Here is a 21,088-nt window from a genome sequence, read left to right on the forward strand (position 1 = left end):
AAATGAGAACCATTTCTTAGTCAGTCCTCTTACATTCAGGTGCTTACAAACACTGGTGTGTGTTTCAGCAAGGGAAGGGGAAAGCAGGAGCATCTCAAGTATTTTAAGAAAAACGCAGAATTGCTAAAGAACCTTTATGATAGCAGAGCATTGTGGGAACTCGAGCACTTTTGAGTGCAGAAGATTCAGCCAGACAGCCCGTTAGCAAAAAAAATGTATAACTACTAGCCCTGTAGCGTAAGACAGTCTCATTCTGCAGCACAATAAGCCAAAATGTGTCCCATTGGCTCACACAGCCGCTTGCAGAAACAGTGAAGAAAGAAGGCTAAACGCACAGTTGCAAGACTGCTGTGTTAACATTAAAGTGACACCTCTGCCAAACGTGTAATTAATCACAGAAAGTTGCAGCAAACTATTAGTTAGAGGATGACAGGCAAGGGTTGAGAAGCGACAAGGAGAGAAGGTTGCTTCCCAAATATGTTCTTCAAATTGTGGGTGTCTGTGTTTGTGTCTCGGTGTGTGTGTCCCACCCACATGTTTGCATTTGAGTGTGTGTGTGTGTGTGTGTGTGTGTGTGTGTGTGTTTGTGTGTGTGTACTTATCTTAGGGTTTACCAGAATCTCCCTTAGAGCAGAAACCCAACCAATAAACCATGAGGCATCAGCAGCCAGGTCAGATTAGGTGTCTGTCGTTTGGTGGCCTTTGTGCTGATAACACTACAATGAGTGGCACTTCCCTAACGCCACTTCACCTCGGCCTGTCCCACACTTGTCAGTCCTCTGCTGGTCAGATAGAGTCTGTCAGTTGAATACGAGATAAAGGGGAAAACCAGGACTTGGGGAGGGGTATTTTTCTCTGTTAGTTAAGCATCCTTGTTGAAGTGTTTTTGTAACTGATGAGGGTCAGGGAGGGAAGGAAGAGCCTAAAGAAAAAGGGTAGGGAAAGTTGACTGGTGCATTATCCAGTGTCTCCGTATCACTCTGCGTAATCTAAAGAGACAAGGGATGTCTTGAGTTGCGGGGATGACCATGGGAACAGGGATATGGCTGAAGAGAGATAAGGGGAGACACAAATGTCAAGATCAATCGGCCTTCAAATCCTATGAGCACAGATGTCCTCTCTCTGTCCATATATCCTTCACTTACTTTTTGGCTGTTTACCAATTTAAAAAATATCTACACTGCTGTTTAAAGATTCATCTTAAGTTCCCCTTTTTTCAGACTACTTCAAACTTAAATTAAGTAATTTTTTTTTTTTTCAATCTTGCTCATATAAGCTTTCCAAGGTCTTCTCCATGCTACCCAATTAGTATTTCATAAGAGGCTCATCACCTTTTCGCACATTTCACTCCTGATTAGCCTTCTGGGATAACCTCTGCAGAATAGTCTGCTGGATGGATTTATTCACCCTGTCAACAGACATCAGTTCAGGCAGGATGAGACCCATGTCAGACATTACCTCTCTATTTCAGAACAGAGGCACATCTGCCAAACACTGTTATTGAACTGGCACCACAAGAGCGTAACCTAGCCCCCACCATAAATATTAAAGTTGTATGGTTAAGGAATATTAATGTCAAATGCAATCAGTCATTAATACCTGAGGGGAAAATCCTGTTTGAGGTGAAGCAGCATTAGCAATTTTTAGCATTTTGGAAATGTCTGGCTGCCCTGCTTCTTAAATGTGTGCAACAATGAGCCTCCTCTCTGCTTGTCAAAATATTTTGTCTTTCGTCCTGAGGAATCTGTTCACTTCAGTGAAGTGCTCCCTCAATAATGCTGTGAGTGACAAAGAGGGAAAGACAATGTCGCCCCCTGTTGGTGAAAATAAACAACTACAATTCACAACTCTTTTCTTTCACCAAATGCAATTAAGAAGCAATACTTAAGATATTTCAGGGGTGGAAAAGATGTTTTGACACCATTGTTTTTCATGAAAAAAAAAAAAACATTTTTAAAAGTCTTTCATTAAATCCAATTTTTGGAAAGACATTTTTTTCTAAACTTTCAAAATTGAAAAGGTGTAGTCAATCGGACCTTTATGACAAAATGTGAGTCCTGTTTTCAAATCTAACAAATACATATTCATGGAAGACTGACTCACTATATAAAATGTTTATCAATCAGCTGTAGTTTGTAACATTACTACTTGATGACTGGAGTGAAATCATCTAAATCGGAATTGCACAGAACAAAGTGGCAGACAAACATAATGAAGCAGTTTGAGTTTGTAGATGGTATATATTTGTAAGTTTGGAGTAAATACAAAGAACATTCATCATACAAACATAAAAGTTAAGTATAGAAAAAGAGAAGATCGTTGATGTGTTTTATACATACATACAGATATTACAGAAGATTAAAACTGAAATATTCTTTTTATATCATCTGTGTGGAAATAGTGTTTACTTTTCTTAAACTCAAGGAAAAATTCATCTGAGACGCAAGGAGACAAAATGTATGGAAAAACATCAGGGAAAGAACAAAATACATCCATCTCACAGAGTGACAGAGACGTACAGGTGTCAATACAAGGCCCTTTTCCCTCGGCTTGTTTATCCTTATTAATGCTGTTTTGGTGGTTTAGGTAATTAAAATGTGCTGTGAGCCTGTCAGGAACAAATACAGTGCTACAAAATAAACTCAGGAAACACAGGAAGATGATTATAAAATGATGTCTCATACATTTTTCTTGATTATATATACCAGTCAAGATCAGTACATTATTTTATTTTTTTTAACAACGTGACACTCACTGGAAAGGTTGTTATCAAAAAGAGGAATATACACTATAAAAACCAGTTGTTTTTTTTGTTCCTACAAGAAAAGCAAGTTTGTGATCATTTGTCACAGTGATCGGATCCCTCCCACCAACACTCCTGCTCCGTCTCAAAAGGTAATAAGTTATTTTGGTCCAAGAAAAAAGCTCTCTGCTATTATATCCAAGCAAATGAGGCTGGGTAATTTCTACACACTTGTGACAATGTTTAGTTTTTCTGGATAAAAAGAAATATCAAAATACAGATTCACACTTGTTCTTTATGCTTTCTACAAACGAGAGTCACATTTTTCTTTATTCTTCCTCGAGAACATAGAGTCAAAGTTTCAGTGGGAGGATTAAGGTAAAAACATGAACAAACGTGATGGGAGATGGTGTCCCTGAGTGTGTGTGTGTGTGTGTGTGTGTGTGTGTGTGAGAGAGTGTGTGTGTATGTTTGACTCTTCTTGTGTGTAAGTGTGTCTCTGCCTGCCTATATGGTCTCCACATAATTGGCAGGGAACAAGCCTTGACGGCCATCTTTGCTAAATCCCCTCCACCAGGCTTTGTCCACCGTTTCCACGTCTGTGATGATGTCACCTGGTTCAAAGGAGATCTCAGATTCATCCTCTGTGGGAAACGCAAGATAACATGGTGAAGACCCACTAATCACAGTGTAATTATGGTAAGTGGAGCCACTTTATGTGCACATTCGTGGTGATTACCCTCTAAATGGTAGCTTACCTGCTTGGTAGTCATACAAAGCTCGGACGCACATTTGTTGCTCGGCTAAAACCTGAATCAGAGAGGAAAATGGAGAAAGATTGTAATTATAAAATACAAGACAGATGAAAGGAAAAGAAATGCATGTCTCCAAAATATTGTATTTCCCTCATTTTAAAAGAAAAGGCTAATGATTTTCCATAAAACCTAATAAAATGAATATGTATTATTCTTAACTGCTGCTAACTGTTCAGTACTTCCTTTTGCAATAATGTATTCATTAACTGTGCAATAATTGTTTATTTGTTCATTCAGTCACTACACTCAAACAGATCTCCTCAGATGAAGGATGAGCTCATTCAAATTTGGTGCTCTAGGTAGGCTAAAGTCAAGGGTTCTCAAATAAACATAAACATTCTATGGCCATAATTAAAGACATATAATCTATTTATGATGATATTTCACGTAAATGTCTTTAGGATATAATAATAAAGTGGCAACATCTTTTAACCTGGAGTTCAAATGTCTACTAGACAATGACATCATTGTGTCCATCGTTATCACTTCTGTGGTTTCGGTCCTTGATAGATTTTGTTCAAAATAAGAAAGTAATTATAGCACTCCTGGACTTCAAATGTTCAACAATATTTTAAAATAAAAACAGACTTCATTGGGACATCCTTTCTAATCCAAGAAAATATCTACGTAAAATGTGCTTTTCTGGAAACTGTACCTCTTGTCCATTTTCTGTGATCTCATGTCCCTCTTCCTCAACATCATCATCCTCCTCCTCCGCCGGATCCAACACATCAAAGCACACAGCCAGCTCCGGTGAGCTGAGCTCAGTGTCAGATGGACTCAAAGATCGCTCTGAGGAAGAGTGAAAGGCATTCAGCACAGCGAGCAAAGAGAATAAATATATTACTGTATGAATTATCTGTTTAATATGTGACCAAACCTCCATTGTGTGTGTCTCCATTGATGATCCCATTGGTGGACAAGATGACAGTATCATGTTTGACGTCTTGACAAACTGATTTGGCATCTGAAACAAAAACGTTCTTTGTTATTGTGCAAAATATAACCAAATGACTTTTCAACTTCTGAGAGAGGCTACAGAACATTATTTTAATATACATTGTTCATGAAAGTTAATGATACTGGTTCTAAAACATCAAAAATGAGTCACAATAACAGGATACAAGAAGAAGAGATCTACCTTTGACTGCACACTCGTCTTTCTCCAAAATCTCTGCAGGTTCAGGAGCCTTATTGTCTGCTGATTGGTTATTCTCATCTCTTTCTTCCTTTGCCTCCTCTTCTTCTTGCACTCCATCCACTGATAAAACCTCCACCTCTGGTGAGGCCGGATCAGCTTCTAGTTTCACTCTGTCCTCCTCTTCCTCCTTGTCCTCATCCTGCTCCTTCCCCTCCTCTCGCTCCGGCTCCTCTGGTTCTGGGTGGACTGGTTCTGTTACACCACATGGCTCTGGTTGTGTTTCAACCTTTTCTTCCTCTTGCTCTGCCACATCCTCGTCCTCCTCGTCCTCCTCCACCAGCACAGCCTGTACTTTGTAGCCAAAGTCTGAGACCAGCTCAATGTGCTTATGAGCGGCTGTGATGAGGTCTGTCGATTGTAAATGATCATTATTCTCTAATCACTTCAACACACATTTCATTTCATAAGCCTTGATGTGGTTAAAGACTTTGTACTGTAAGGCAGTGGTAGAAAACCATAACTATAAAGAACCAAAGTTGTGCACATTACAGTAAAGCTTTGGCATGACTTAGAGTAAGTGTGGTTACTTGAGGAATATCTAATTGTGACTTGACAGTCATTTCTTTAAAACAGACCCCTTACTCATAGTCTTTGGTCTGCTTTATGCAGTCTCGAGCAGTTTGTTTAGGTTGTGGCTGAAGAATTAAAATAAATTAACCCTGGAATATTTTTAGGAATCAAAGTTAAATGACCATAGCAAATAATGACTTTGGCAAGAGAATGACAAATAAGCTTAACATGCTTTTCTTCATATAGCACTATCACCCACTGTGCATTTTCTGCTAAATATTGTGACAGGACAATCAGGCAGCAGTATACATCTTAATATTCTGTTCCAGCCTACCTGTGTTTGTCTGTGGTCTCTCTGGAAGAGGGCTTGTTGGAGCCTGCGGAGCTACACCGGGCTCGAAGCAGAAAGCTGTGTTCTCTGGCTGGGTTTGGGTGTTATTGAGTGTAGCATGTGGTTCAGAAGTGTTGTCTAAAGAAGCAAAGAGAGTAGGGGATGCTGGAGGTGCAGAAGGTTGTGTGGGTGATTTGGGTTTGTTTTCAACAACAGCCTGAACTTGTCTGTTAGTTTGTGGGACACTGCGCAGGGCTGAGAAAGGAGGGATTGGGCGCAAAGGTGAGGTGGGCGGAGAAATGGGGGCTCTGGGCCTTTGTGTAGAAATGAGAGAGCGGAAGTCAGGGCTTGTGGGGGGGGACGTGGCACGGAAGAAGGGAGAGGGAGATGCTCTGGAAAAGGGGGAGACCAGGGGAGAACTGTGAGGGGACGATGTTGCGCTCTCTTCAGCTTTGGAGAAGATGAATGCTGTGTCCGTCAGGCTGCGCTGGTATCGTCTGAGGGGTTTGCCTAGAGAGAAAGTTTGTATGAGGTGTTGATAAATACCTTTTGTTTTGGCAAAAACTTGCATGCAATGTAACTGCAGCTGATCTTTGCTTGCTTGGACTTTCCTACGAGGTAGTACACACCTGAGCGGGAGGATCCGGGGCTCGTGGGACTTTGTGATGAGGACGATGAGAGCTGCCTGAAGAACTCTCTGGGGTTCATGGAGCGCTGGGACACTAATGCTGCTGCTTCCTACAGGGCAGGCCACGCACAGTATGAGTGAGTAGTTGATATGATTTAGCTCGTTTTATAGTTCAGTTTTGTGAGTATCAATTTAAATACAAACGTGTGTCCTATTTCTTTTTTGGCAAATGTCTTATTTTACGACATGTAAAGTTTGTTCCTTAGGTTTTTAGAAGTTTAGGACATACTTACTGCAGCTTTCTCTATGGACTCACTCCTTTTCAGACGAGCTCTCATAAACTCCTCATGCTCCCTCTGCTGCTGCTCCTGCCAGCACACAAACATGGCAGCATTCATATATCTATATATATCAACACACTCTTTGTCCTGCATTAAGTCTCTTTAATCAATCTACAATTAGAAGATATCTGGATCTTTAGACTTGGATATTGTGATTTTGTTTTTGTCCCTAATTACTGCAGTGATACAGACATAAGTGCCCACCCTGAACCCAGAGTAAGTACTGAAAAATAGGAATAACCTCAAACCTTCAGGGAAAGGTCAGTTAACTTCATAAGCCTAGTTAGGAACGTCCTAACAAAACCCTTCAGTCTAACCCAGAAACAGTATGTTTTCTTACTCTCATTCCCAAGTAAGACAAATTAAAGCAGCTAACACTTACCGAAACCGTATCGTAAAAAGTATGCAATAATCTTACTGTTTAACTCCATATCAAGTTGGCAACAAGTCTGTCATGTGTTGCTTTTTTAAGTACTTTATATGAACAGAAACCAGAGTGTATCAAAAAAATGTAGACATATAGAGGTTAAAAAATATTGGCCAGGTTGTAAAGATTAAATTATTATTAATCAACTTACCTAAAATGTCACATAAAGCCTGTATGATCAGGGGGAACTTAGTAATAATTTTTATGTTAAATTAATAGTGAATTCAGTCGGTGCACACGAGCGGATTTTGGCTCTTACATGGACATTTTAACACGTGTGGTTACATTCTTTTTAAGCTTTATAAAAGCTGTAAAGCCAATGTCTGCATTCATTAGATAATATATCTATGTTGATAGTCCTGTAAATAGATCTATTTTGTGTAGTTAAGTCTCATTGATTGATTTAACTGTGTATGTATTTTTTATTTTCACGTGCCTGTTTAATTTGTATTTTTATTTCTATTTTTGCCTTCATACTGTATATGTGGATATTGTGGTGAGTGACTCTGCACTGACAGGCAGAGCATTGTCTACAAAAGATCATGGTTGGGAAATCGTTTGAGAACAAACTTCACAAAGGTTCAGAGGGGCTAAAACATTGTGGGGCATGAGTTGTGTAGGGTTTTTTCTTTCCAATGTGCATGTATCTCACTGTACATGGATAAAAGAAACAGTTACAGTTGTAGAGTCAGACCTCAAACAAACCAGCCCAGCAGAGGTCAGTGAGTGCAGGCTTGTTTGACCATCCTTCAGAGCCACAATCCAGCAGATCAGCTGGTCATTAAACCATTGAGCCAGAAGGCCAAAAAATCACCGCTTGACCACTTATGCTACTTCAATAACATTTTACATCCAAAAACTGTGAAATTCCAGAAATATACACACGTGATTTAACTCACCCATTTAAATTTCTCTTTCCCGCGCAGCTCTGCCTCTTGCGCTGCCTGTTTTCTTCTGCCAGAACGCAAAATAAATAAAATACAATTATTATCTAACATATGGAGCATTTACCATCTTCATGAGTGTACATTATCCATGCAAAATACAACCACTAGAGGGCACTATCGTTTCAACCTCTGCTCTTCGATCATCTGTAGCTTCTCGTTCATCTTTCTGTCTCTTTCTTCTGCATCCCTCTTTTCTTTTAAGACTCTTTCTCTTTCAAGTCGACGTCTCTCATCTGTGGCTCGTCTCCTCTCATCTTCTTTCCTCTCTTCCTCTTCACGCTGATACACACAACAAAACAATTGTTTGATTTCTTTCCACCTCATAAAAAAGAACATTTTAGAGGCAGTAAACATTCAGGTGAACTTCGTTTTTAGCCAATCGTATAACCATAATAGAATGGATTCTTACCTCTGCACGTGCCCAGAAGGAGTCTCTGTTTATTTGTCTCATCTCCATTGCAGCATTGGTTTTTCTATAATTTGTACCCTTTAAGAAAATAGAATATTTATTAGTGAATTCAGAGCCTAAAGAGTCCTTTTTTTTTTTTTAGATTGTATTTAATTGTAATATAATATTATAATATAAATAATAGCATGACAAAATAACATACTAGAGGCAAAAGTAAAACACTGAAGTCACTCGGCTATAACCTGCAAACTGCGTTTCTACCTAATCGTGTCACATATTGTGTAGGCTTCCATAAAACTGTCTGTCTCCATCTGGTGGGCAGATGAAGTTTTGCGGGAGACTTACCACTATTTCCTCCTTGTCTGCAGACCTGGAGCTCCTCCTCACCCACTGTGCAGGAGTCTGGGCCTGGGCTTTGCTGAGCTCTTCTTTTACCTTCTCATCCGTCACATCCTCTACCTTCTCTGCACTAAAGAACGCTTGTGCTTCCTGAAACATGGAGGGGCAGGGAATGAGATGACAAGTCGAGCAAGACAGATGTGAATTTAATCCACTATTACATGCTGTACTGTAGCCGCACACACAACCACACACAAAGCTCCGAAATCCATACACAAGTACACACAGTCCCTGTGGTGGTTTTCTCTTGGTCTGACTTGGAGTTATGCAAACTCAGAGCCAAAAAGTTGTGCAACTACTTCAGTTACACTGAATGTAAGAGAACAAAAAATACTCCCTGGCTTCGGTTGTAAGGAAAGGAATGCATTGGTTTGGACGGTTATGCATAGAAGAGAGAGAGATGGTGAAAAATGAACAACAGGGGTTGAGATGGGGGAAAGGAGAAATGGAGGGTGTGAAGGCATGTGTCTCACCTAATGTGTAACAGTTGCTGAAAACCTGGCATTAAAGCTTGAGGGACATACCAGGATTTAAAGAAAAGGTTTTTAATGGATCAAATTTATTGGACACTGCTGCTCAAGTTGTCTGTTAATTTGGTATGAGATGAACTGGTGCATTTATTCTCAGCCATGTATCTCCAAATGCATTTCTATTTGTATGTGGTCAGAACCTCAGAATAATTTCCATTGGGTCGAGACAGTCCAGGCTTGTTGATGCAGAGCCAGGTCTGTCAGCCTTCAACAGGAAACCACAGCTTTATCTCAGTGACAACACTGACACATACACTGAACAGAGCACCCAATGTTCCCTGTAATACATGTCAGTACAGTGTATAATCCATATCACTCTGGCTGTCACTGCCAACTGAACAAACACAGGCAGGCAGACAGTCCGTCCACAGTGCTGCCAGAGCTACTCAGAATATCCCAGAACTAGAACTACAATATTCTCTAGAGCTTTGAGATGAAAAACGGATACTTTGACCACTTGGGGGCAGCAAAAATCAACCAGTTGAAACAACACTGACATATTCCTCTTATCAAGTTTATTGACATCAAACAGGAGCTGTCACAGACACAGAACCAAATATAGACAAGATGGAATGATGATGGAATCCAGGCTTTGGATTCTTGAATCTGTATGTGTTTTTACAAAGTGATATCAATTTATTAACCATGTTGAATGTTGATAAATGCTAAATATCACAAACCAAATAGATGGTTGATAGTTGATAAACTGCACATAAAGAATATTCAGATGTATTGTGCAATGTGTCACAGCTTAACTGGTTTGAGGTGGAAAAAAGACAGAGAGATAGAGAGAAATATGGAGATACAGCTCCATTAGGAAACCTGGGGACATTTCTTCTATCCTGCCAGTGAGAGATCCCTACAGTGCGAAGGCCCAATGACTGCTCTGTGACAATAAAAACCAGGCTCCCCATGCCAGTGGCTCGACCTGGCCAATTGTCCAAGCCTTCTAATTCAGACATGACGCTCTTCAAACCTACATATATATTAGAATATCATAACCCTGGTTGAGAACCACTAGGAAAGCAAGACACATTCATTTATTTCTGAAGTCCCTGACTACAGAGTCTTATCTTCCAGACAGACACAAGATTCCCCTGCTGGTCCTGCCTATTTGAAATGGACTTAGGCTCACAGTTTGGTGTTTCTGTGTCAGGCACAGCATGGTACCCTGTAAACCCCACCCAGGGGAGCTGCGGTGGTGAAATCCACCAACAGTTTAACACTACACCAGTTTGTTATAAAGAATAGTGTTGTCTGTCAATAATAGTGAACAATTACTATAGGTAACCAGCTCATGCACATAAGAATACAGTGCTCTGAAGTCACTGACCACAGAGTCACACCGTCCTGACAGACACAGATTCACAGGCTGGTCTTGCCTAACTGAAATGGGCTCTGTTTAACAATCCACCACAGAACATTTTCCTGAGAGTTTAGGATCAGTGGCAATGAAAACTTGATGTATGTACAAGAATATAACCTCTGTGGTAGAGAAGGGAGTACAGGGGGATAACAGCTGATGTAATTGTGCAAAACTCAGTAGTGGTTTTAGACCCAGCTGATTGTTTATTAATTTAAATTTATATTATTTGCATTTAGGATTTTTGATAATTAATGTTCTATTATCTGACTTGAATCATTTCTTCTTCATGTTTACCATCTTACAGTTAAATCCTTTTCAGTTGAAATCAGATCTCCTCAGCTGAAATCAGAAGGAGCAATCATGGGATATGGTGATTGATGTGAAACTAAATCCTCCGATCTGAAGGTTGTCAGGGCCAGATGACAGATTTGAATGATCTGAACCGCTTCAGGGTTGAGTGCCTTGACCTGAACATGTTGCCTTATTTACAAAAGAACTACTGTTCTTTGCTGCACTCCAAAAGTGCAGCTCGACCTTGAAAGATGTTTGGCTTTGTGCCAGTCTATTATGTGGCTTATCCTATGTTTTAATTACCTTTTGAAAGGTCCTTTTTCATCTTTTCAACTCCTCCACACACACACGCGCACATGCACACGCACACGCACACGCACACGCACACGCACACGCACACGCACACGCACACGCACACGCACACACACACACACACACACACACACACACACACACTCACACAGCAATCACACAGTCACACATACACACACACACACACACACGCACACACACACACACACACACACTCACACAGCAATCACACAGTCACACATACACACACACACTCACACAGCAATCACACATTCACAGAGCCCTAATGTTACAACTTCTTCCTACCATCATTGTAGTGGAAATTTAGAACAGTGGAAACATCTGCACTCTATTCAAATTTTTGTGTTCATAACATAAAGCCACACTGGAGTACAGAGCGCAACAAAACAAACTCTGCTGCTGCAGACCTGCCTTTACAAAACCCCCTCACTGCCAGCTGGAACATGCAGCATAGCAGCAGAGCAGGCCAGAGAGACAGGCATAAAGTGAAAACAGGAATAGAAAAGACTGGAGGAGAGGCAAATAAAGCAAAAAGAAAAGGAAAATGTCAACTGTGACAATGAAATGAAGAAATAAAAGAAACAAGCTAATTAAGTTTTAAGTCATCATCATCCGTTGTTAACATAAATGTGGATAACATCCATAGCTAGCATGCAATACCAATTATTTTGACATTGAATTTGAATAAAGGAGCATTATGTAAGATATCAACTGTTAAATCATAAAATGTCCTTACTATCTCATCAGACATTAAGGAAACATGCTGAAGTGCTGGCTTCTCTGACAACAATGCAGCAGCCAGTATGTCCTAAGTTTTCATTCTGGTCCGTACTGGTCTGTATTTGTTTTGACTGGAGAAGGTAGGCCACACAGCCATTTTAGACGCCCCTTGGTTCGCCTGGCAAACAGCAAACCAACAGTTCTTGGTTTGCTGTGGATGCAGTGATGGATGCGAGCAAGCTAACTGGTTCAGACATAACTGATTCTACCCAACCTTAAAAGCCTCTGCATTTTTCTAAGAAGCTCCACGATGAGAAACGTGGTAAAAAAAAGGACAAATATTGGAGATGCTTTTGAAAAATTGAGAAAGGTTAGAACACAGAAAGGTTTTAAGACTGATGCACAGCTGGCTAAACACTGAAGCTTCCGTGTCCATGACATGGCTACCCACGTGTGCATCGACTAGGGAGGAAATAAACTATAAATGCTATCTTTCATTTTCTCCGTTATATATGAGAAAAAATAAAATGGCAATGAATTTTTTTATTTTCATAAAATATTGAGGCTAATTGGTACATTAATTGAAACTTTAATTATTACATTTAAAGTTAGCCTGTGAAAGAGTCAATATGTGGTTTTCCCCACAGACATAAACACTACATCAGTTTGTATAAATTCATGGGTCGTTTTCTTTCTGCTAATTTTAGCCAGGTGGTTGTGAAACACGATAACTTGCCCATAACAGAGTGTGAAAAAGGTCACGTCTGCTGGAAAATTTAGGAGCCATAACAGCACAGTTATGTATTCATGTAAGCGGTCTTTAGGTCAGGGTATTTCTGCAAACGCAAGCCATATGTTTGGCTATGATGATGCAAGGTGAGTGTTCTTCCTCTGAGTTACCTAAGAGGGATAAATCATCGTATTAGCTCGTAGATAAGTGAATATCAAAATCATATTCTTTTTAAAGTCTTCCACTTTCAGCTAAAAGACATTTGGTCTTGATTTAGTCCTAAATAAATCCTTTCTGTTCCCTGTTTGTTGACACTCACAGAGATTTGAGTTAGCAGTCACAGAAGTGACAGCTGGTTAATTTCATTGTTGTTACAAATATCTGGCCATTTATGTTCTGTGTGTTTCGAACACACAATTTTCCAACAATTCCCCCATGGTGGTGTGATTATTCTCACTCCTTTGCCATATTGACCATGTAATCCCTTTGTTTCAGTTTACAGTCTACATGAAAATGAACAGAGGCTCAGGGGTACACTCTCACACACACGCACACACACACGCACGCACGCACACACACACACACACACACACACACACACACACACACACACACACACACACACACACACACACACACACACACACACACACACACACACACACACACACACACACACACACACACACACACACACACACACACACACACACACACACACAGTTAGACAGAGTCAGCCTCACAAAATCCCAGAATCAACATTCACTGTTTAAAAAGAAAAGACAAAAACAACAACAAACATTCCACAGATGCTTCTGCAGTTGACTTGGTGATGCCTTTATATGGAAACAAGTAAACCTAGAGGTCTTCTGAAACTCTCCCTATACAGTACGATTGAAACACTAAATAAACACAGTTTGAGGAGCAGAGATGGCGAGCAGAAGCTGCCGCAATACAGCGATGGACAGACTTTCTCATATGCTGCCGTATGTTCAATGTTGAATGTTGAATCATTTAAATATACAGGAGTTGCCTCTTCTCTATTCTCTCTACTTGTTGTCTCTCCTCTCACCACTTGAGTCAATGACGTTACTCAAGGATGCAACACTGCAAAAACAATGGAGCCTTCAAGCCAAAACTCAACTGCTGCCTGCCCCCCTCTGCAGTGACAGCACAGATAGACGAACACTGCAAAGGAGCAGGAAGTGGACACAGAACAGGAAACTCTCAAAACAATACAAAGTAAACTAGTGTGTGTAAATATAGAGTCAGTGAGTACAAAGTCTGAGGGATGAAGCCCAAAAGAACAAACACTATATTAGGTAAAACAAAGATTACCATGGTACGTTTACAAGGGTTTTATGTACTCTAATGCTTCTGCCCATCCTTAAAGCTAAAACAGTCACAGCTGGAATGATGGCATCTCTAATATACTTTTTTGTAGGAGAAAAATTTAAACCAACAACCGACTAAGTTAATTTGCATGCCACCATATTTAACAGATATGGCACATCTTGATCTACTATACCTTGAAAAAGTTTCTGATGGCTGGAATGTGACCGGCACACTCTGTCTTTCTGTATTCCTCCACATTTTGACCGACCTGCAGACAAACACAGGATGTAGACACTTACATTCATGTCATACCTCCCTGTGAGGGGACATAAAAAAGAAGAGGAAGAGAGGAAAAGGGAACAATAGAATTTACGTTACAGTGGCTGAGTCTTATCTTTTTTCCTAAAGTGGGAATTAAAATAAATTACTCCCAAAATAAAGATCAAATATATAAAAAAAAAATTTAGTTACCTAAATATTCAAGATAAACTTTATTTGTCCTACAAGGTGGGACATTTTACTTGGGCTCGTCACCCATGCTGAAGCCATAAAAAGAAGATAATCACGATAGAGCGACACAGCATACGTTTTTGAATTTTTTTAAATAGTGTAATTGTTTCTGAACAAAATCCAAACTATGCATGCTGCCTCCTCAAGTGTCAACAAACACTATACTGTAAACCTTTTTTAAATGATCCTTTTGACTAGGACATAAGTATATGTGATTATGCTGTGCATGCTTTCTAGGTTTGCCATTTCCAAACTTTGTCATTGAAAAGGTGGATTTTTCAGTCAATCAGAGACATTTAAACTCCCACAACTTTACTCAACATTTGAGTATTTAGAGGGATAGCTTGTCCTGTGATTCATGATCTTAGAGCATTTTCCCACATGTCAGATTACAGATAAGCCTATGTCAAAACAGAAACATACAATGTGAATAAGCCAAGTGGTTTAGGATTTTTTCAAGGCATTTTACAGATTAAAAAGGCGCATAGATATTTTAGTATGTGACCACTTAAGATGATAAACCCATTATCTTGGGACTGGTAAATGACTTTGCTGTGGCCAAAGAATGCAAGTCTTTTGGTATGTGTGTGCTTGTGTCAAATAAACATATGTGTTTTTCTGTCTTTGCACTGCTATGTCTTTAATAAGACTTACATGACCTAAGGCTCAAGAGCCTGCCTGCCACTCACCCAGCTGATCAGAACAATCCGGGGGCCTCCAGTCTCCATGCTGCTGACTTTGCACAGGGGGGGGGGGGGGGGGGGGGGGGGGGGGGGGGGGGGGGGGGGCAAGAGGGGGGGGGGGGGGGGGGAGGCATTGAGGCTTGGAGACGTGAAACTTCTCTGCCAGCTCTGCCACACAACCCGCTGTTATAGAGATACAGATAGGGACAGGTTGGTGGAAATAAAGGGAAATAACTGGTTTATAAGACTTTTACAACTATTGCGTTGAGGCAAACATTGAGAAGCTTTTTATTTGTTTATAGGGGTTTCAAATACAGAATTGGCAGTTCAAACAAACCACATATACCTGTTGTGAAAGTCTTCATGCCTTACCTCCTGAGTCCGCCAGTTTGAGCTTGTTGGTGAGTCCATCATATGTGAATATGGCCCTGTGGACAGACAGACACACAAAGAGGTCAGCTATACATGAAAAGTATAATGAGACATATGAAAAAAAATATATTATGGTATATAGGAAAATGTGTCAAGAAAACACAGTTTTAGTTTTCTCGATCTATTTTATTTTGGATTTCTGTTGCCAAAAAGGAAGGGTTCATCAAAAATATTCATATCCTTGCATGAGCATGTGGACAGCTGGTTACATGATGTTTTCAGACACACACAGGCACGCACACATAGCCAGATGTTTAACCGCACATACTTTGTCTAAACCATGAAGAGCCTCCCTGCGGTGCAAATCATCTCTTCCATGCACTAACAAAAATGAATAATCTTCAACTGTGACACGCACTTGTTCACTTTCTAACCTTTGCTTTCCAGTGACCTTTACAGTACGGGTGTAAAACAGGAAGGTGCTCAGCAGCACAAACCTTTCAATCACAGTGTTAGCTTCAGATGGATGGCTCCTGAATGTGAATTAAACACTGTTCACAGCTAAGGGCTTTTTGACATTTTGCAGGTGAAAACCTGCCCTACCACACCCTTTAGTCAGTCAAGCTGCAGGTCACCGTAGCAACTAAACAACTCATGATGTGTTTGAAGGGGCCACTGAGATACAAATCCCCTGCTGAACAAACTAAGTGCAGAGTGTTTGTTTTGAAGCAGCTATAGGTACATTACATAAAATAACACAAGTTAGCTAAAGTAACACAAGATAGCTGCATAATCAGTCAAAAAGATACAAACCAAGAGACAATTTTAGTTTCGGTCTGGTGAATATTGTGCTAGGGTGCCTCCCAAAACTCAAAAATTGGAATCCCCAATTAAGAGATGACCCTGAGTCACTTGCATTGTATGAGTTGAAGATTTGCATTTGTGTATTTTAGATGTATCATTGTACACTAGCATGGCAGAACTGTAAACGTCATAAACTAAGTCTTAATCTCCAGTAAGTAGCCTACCAGATACAACACTGAAAAAAGTTTTAGTTTAAAAATTGTCTTCGACACTCTTCTTTCTCACCAATAAGCTATCAGAAGCAGCCACTAGCTTGTTTGACAGTATTTAGCATGATTCTTAGGTTAGGATTCTTTCAGTTTTCATTATTTCCAAAGTTTCTATCAGGATTATTTCAAGAACAAACAGACCATGTGGTTAAAACTAGTAAGAAAAAGCTCAAAAAGGCAGTGTCAAGTTAAAACTCAGTGTCTCTAAGCTCTGTGTTTCTACACTCTTTGAAGGAGCTAGCACAACTGCAAGCCAAGCTGTTGCTAACTTTAGCTAACTAGCGTACTAAAAGCATTCATCCAGCTGAATGATTTTGTAAAAAAAAAAGACAATCTAACGTAACTTGAAAAAAGAGAAGGGAAGTAGCTGGAAATCTATTAAGGTACAGTCTACAGCTGGTGGTGTGCATGGTAAACTATAAGGTGTGTCTAAAATCTGTTAAAGGAAATTGAACAGTCAAAGAGCTGTATTGATGCAACCAACTAAATTCTGAGATTGATACATCTCTATATGAAACTTCATGTTTTTAATCTATTCCACAAGTCCAAAATATGCTCTCAGACATGCTTACAACATAATCCTTTTCCATGTGTGTGTGTTTTTTAGCACAACTGGGGGTGAATGTGTGTGTGACTTTACAAGGCTGCCTGTAAAGAGAAGAATTGGTGAAGCTTTATGGGACTGTGTGTGTGTGTGAGCACAAATATGTGCATGAGTCTATGGTCTATGTCTGCCTGTGTGTCTCCATGTGGGGGTGGGGGGTGGGGGGGGTCAATAACATCTGGAGCTGGGCAGCGAGAGCGTAAGGGCACGAGCAGCTATTATAATGGGCCAAACATGAACAGGCTGTATGTGTGTGTGATGGTGGATGTGTGATCGGAGGAGGGAGTCACTGAGGTTCAGAATGAAAACCAGAAATGGGGGGGGGGGGTTAAAGGGTATTAATCTACTATAGAGAAGCTAAATCAAAAACAAGAAATGTTTATCAATCAAGCCCAAAAAGGCCAGCTTGCTCAGTAAGCAAATCTTTTTCCCTGAAACAACAAGTCTCTGTCTGCCAGAAGAACAAAGGAAGACAAAGTCAATCACTGTGTCTAAGTGTGTGTGAGTGTGCGTGAGGGTGCTGAGGACACAATAACCACATTGTACACCCTATTAAGCAATCTGTAGGCAGACCCTGCATATGGGAGGCTGATACTGCACTGTCATTTTTCTATTCTACTTAAATATTGACAATTGTTTTCTGAGTCTATTATATCATCAGGCAAACCCAAGTATCACTCCAGATATAATGTGGAATAATTCTCAAGGACTCTCCAGCATAACATGAGCTTCTTGTTCCCCACATCATCCATAGCTCTGCACAGATTAGTCTAGAAACAATAACTTTAGAAACAGCATTCTGCACTCCCCAATTACTCTCACTAGCATCCAGAGCTTAAACAAGAATCCACATTCCTAAAGGTCACCATTCATGAGCAGTCAAGGTCAAAGATCGCTGAGCCTCTGAAAGAGTCTTAATTGCATGTGCAAATTCTCCACGCACAGAGAACAGGCTTGCACATGTGGAAAAAGTGTTATTGTGGTAGACTCATTTTACCTGCGGAGCTTTTTCCAAGATGTAGTTTGCAAAATCAAATCTTTTGGCATTTTCTTTCTCAGGAATTGAGCTCTGTATTAGATTTTTACAAGGCCAGGGGAATCACAAATGCAATGATTTCACAAAAGCATGGTCAAAATCTATAAAATCAGTTTTTACCAAAGGAAGAACCATCTCTCTTAACTTGTCTGCCTTGATCCAAATAATATATCTCCTTTATTGAAATTCTACTTTCAAGGATTGTTCAACCTTGTGAAAAGATGCTCTGCATTCTCAAATTGAAATCAAACCTGCTATTTTATTATTTCTTTTTTCTGTGAATCTGTCAAAAAAAAAAAAAAAAGAGGAACCCTGGCTATTTCCTGACATAATAGTTGACAATTACAAGTGTACATTATTGATCATTAGCTGGCATGGTGTGCGGCCTTAAGTGAATCAAAATGGACATCCTTCTCCATTTTTTGCTCTCTGTAGAGTTTAGCTCTACTTTGATGCATTTGTAGCAGCAGCAGTATTCGTATGTACAAAAATCTCCCCCAACTGACAAAGCAGACAGACCCCTACTCCTTCTCACATGTAGGCTTCTTACAAGCCAAACAGGCTGATGAGAAAAACACACTCCTATGTCTGTACTCGAGCCCACCTCCAACCTCAGCCAGCTATGACCTCAGCTCTGAGAGAGGGAGGGACAGAGGGTGGAGGAGAGAAAAGAAGAAAAGAGAAGAGGCATTATAAACGAAGGGAGCGAGGCCATCATTAAGGGGAGAGAGGAGCATAAAAAGGGGAGGGGGTGGGGCAAAGAGTAGGAAAAATGATGTCATGATCTGAAAAAAAAAAAACGACCACATTTTCTAAAAAGTAATTATCAATGATGAATTGATTCTGTGCAACACTACCACAGCAAGCCGGCCAATGCTTAAATGAACAAATAAACTGCAACTCAACTAAGACAAAGACAAACATCTAGTATATAAAGGCAAACACGTATACACACACACAAACACATATTGTAAGCTCTAGCCAGTAACAATGGTTTGTTTTGGACTACCACAGTAATACCTCCAAACATTATAGGCTCTACCATTTCGAGATGAACATGACAGAAGCAGATGCTCAGCTCTGGTGGAGAAGCTGCCTTGTTTGTACACCACTGTGTGAGCATACAGGAAATATTTGAACATAATGTACACCCTTTTCTTGTATTGTACTGTCTACAAAGATTTCTATCCCTTTTTCTCCCCAACAGCTCTGCTTTGATGCTGTTGAGGAACACATTCCTTTGCAATTGAGCACATTGTGCAATAAGAAAGAGCACAAAGAACCTATAAGAACACATGTGGGACCCAGAGCCAATAACAATATCTCGTATTCTTACTCTGCACATATTATGTTGATATCTTACAATCATTATTACTGCAAATTCATTATTCTGACCCTGTCTCTTATAACACGTATCTTTTTCCCATCAACTTCTAATCCTGGTATGTATCATACCTCTTTCACAAACTGAAGCGATATCTCACCCTCATCTTTTCTCCCTCGTCCCAACAATTCTTTCCCTCTGTGTCTCTTTGACAGGAGGATCTCGTGGGCTCATAGGTCATTTTATTCAGTTCATCTTTGCCAGCGGGGGAGATATGAGAGATTTGTGGTAGTGCACACTGTGGAGGTATGATAAACGGTGCATGAAGAGAAAGATATGAGAAAATGGATGAGAGGTTGGGAGCTCTGGCCAGAATTCACTGCCAAGATTAAGCTCTCCATCAGATCTGTCCTTCTTTCTTGCTCTTACCCTATAACATATTGCAAAAACATCCACAGTGGTCCAACAGACTCTGTCAGACATTTATCAAGATCTGTGATATTAAAAGCGTACTCTTTTGAATGCATATTTCATGCCCATACTTCTTTCACACTTTAATTTTGCCTTCAACAAGCTTCTTTCTGTTCACTTCATTTTACATCATATGTTTTTCTCTCCTCCTTGCTAAGACCCCCAACTTCTTACTCTTGGCTCGAAGCTGACCTGGGCCCTCAGAGCTATTTTTAGCCTGTCTACCTCTCCGTCTGTGTTGGAGAGTGGGGGGAACTCAGAGACATCCCCTATGCACACAGCACTCATTTCCTCTCACCAAACATGGGCAAAAAAAGTCCAGCCAAATGCAATTCTGAAAATGCCGTCCCCCACCCCGTTCGGCATGTTGCTCATATAGTGTCCATGCGGCGACCCCAGCAGTACACACATTCCTCCGTCCGTCTGGACTGCTGAAACATGTGGCGGTTTATGGGAAGAGGTTAGGAAATATGAGTAAGAAAGGAAGTGATGGAATCAGAGGGTGACTGAGAAGAAGAGAAACGGACAAAGAAATAATAGAATAATGTTTGTTTGGTTTAGAGGCCTGTGAATTTCATGCAGTACAGTGATGCATCCAATCAAACGTCATGACTTCAAATCTGACACTGGATACCAGAGAGACATATGAGTAATGCTATGATCAAATATATTGATGGGTTTATTTTCACTTAAAAACGTAAAACATTTTCATTCGGTTTTCACCTTGTATTTAAAGTTAATCAATACAAGGAACAGCATGCAGACTGTTCAGTATTAACCAGGTTCCGTAATCAAAACATGAATGTCAATATGATGTAGACTGATGCTGAAGGATGATGTTTATGTTAACACTGCTGCTCTGTGCTTTCCTAATATCCCGCAATGACCTAGATTACTCAGAGGAAGATTGCTCAAGAGAACAAAAGAGACACAATAAGGAGGGAGAAATATTGAGAAAA

General features: G+C 40.2%; 1 protein-coding gene across 1 annotated transcript in view; it reads right to left on the minus strand.

Moving 5' to 3' along the window:
* Nucleotides 1–2,220: 2,220 nt before the first annotated feature.
* The window catches only part of si:dkey-40c11.2 (drebrin-like protein A), a 31,004-nt gene continuing 12,136 nt past the window's right edge, over nucleotides 2,221–21,088 (minus strand). The window contains exons 2-17 of the mRNA XM_065965242.1: nucleotides 15,622–15,677; nucleotides 15,382–15,432; nucleotides 15,256–15,317; nucleotides 14,250–14,324; nucleotides 8,698–8,841; nucleotides 8,353–8,430; nucleotides 8,071–8,222; nucleotides 7,896–7,950; nucleotides 6,522–6,596; nucleotides 6,230–6,338; nucleotides 5,604–6,110; nucleotides 4,700–5,107; nucleotides 4,439–4,525; nucleotides 4,214–4,350; nucleotides 3,502–3,553; nucleotides 2,221–3,387 (exon numbers count right to left, since the gene is read on the minus strand). Of these exons, the coding sequence (XP_065821314.1) occupies nucleotides 3,251–3,387; nucleotides 3,502–3,553; nucleotides 4,214–4,350; nucleotides 4,439–4,525; nucleotides 4,700–5,107; nucleotides 5,604–6,110; nucleotides 6,230–6,338; nucleotides 6,522–6,596; nucleotides 7,896–7,950; nucleotides 8,071–8,222; nucleotides 8,353–8,430; nucleotides 8,698–8,841; nucleotides 14,250–14,324; nucleotides 15,256–15,317; nucleotides 15,382–15,432; nucleotides 15,622–15,677 (2,185 nt within the window). The 3' untranslated portion in view covers nucleotides 2,221–3,250. The remainder of the gene's footprint in view (nucleotides 3,388–3,501; nucleotides 3,554–4,213; nucleotides 4,351–4,438; nucleotides 4,526–4,699; nucleotides 5,108–5,603; nucleotides 6,111–6,229; nucleotides 6,339–6,521; nucleotides 6,597–7,895; nucleotides 7,951–8,070; nucleotides 8,223–8,352; nucleotides 8,431–8,697; nucleotides 8,842–14,249; nucleotides 14,325–15,255; nucleotides 15,318–15,381; nucleotides 15,433–15,621; nucleotides 15,678–21,088) is intronic.

Source organism: Labrus bergylta, chromosome 2 (assembly GCF_963930695.1).
Source record: "Labrus bergylta chromosome 2, fLabBer1.1, whole genome shotgun sequence".
Classification (NCBI taxonomy): domain Eukaryota; kingdom Metazoa; phylum Chordata; class Actinopteri; order Labriformes; family Labridae; genus Labrus; species Labrus bergylta.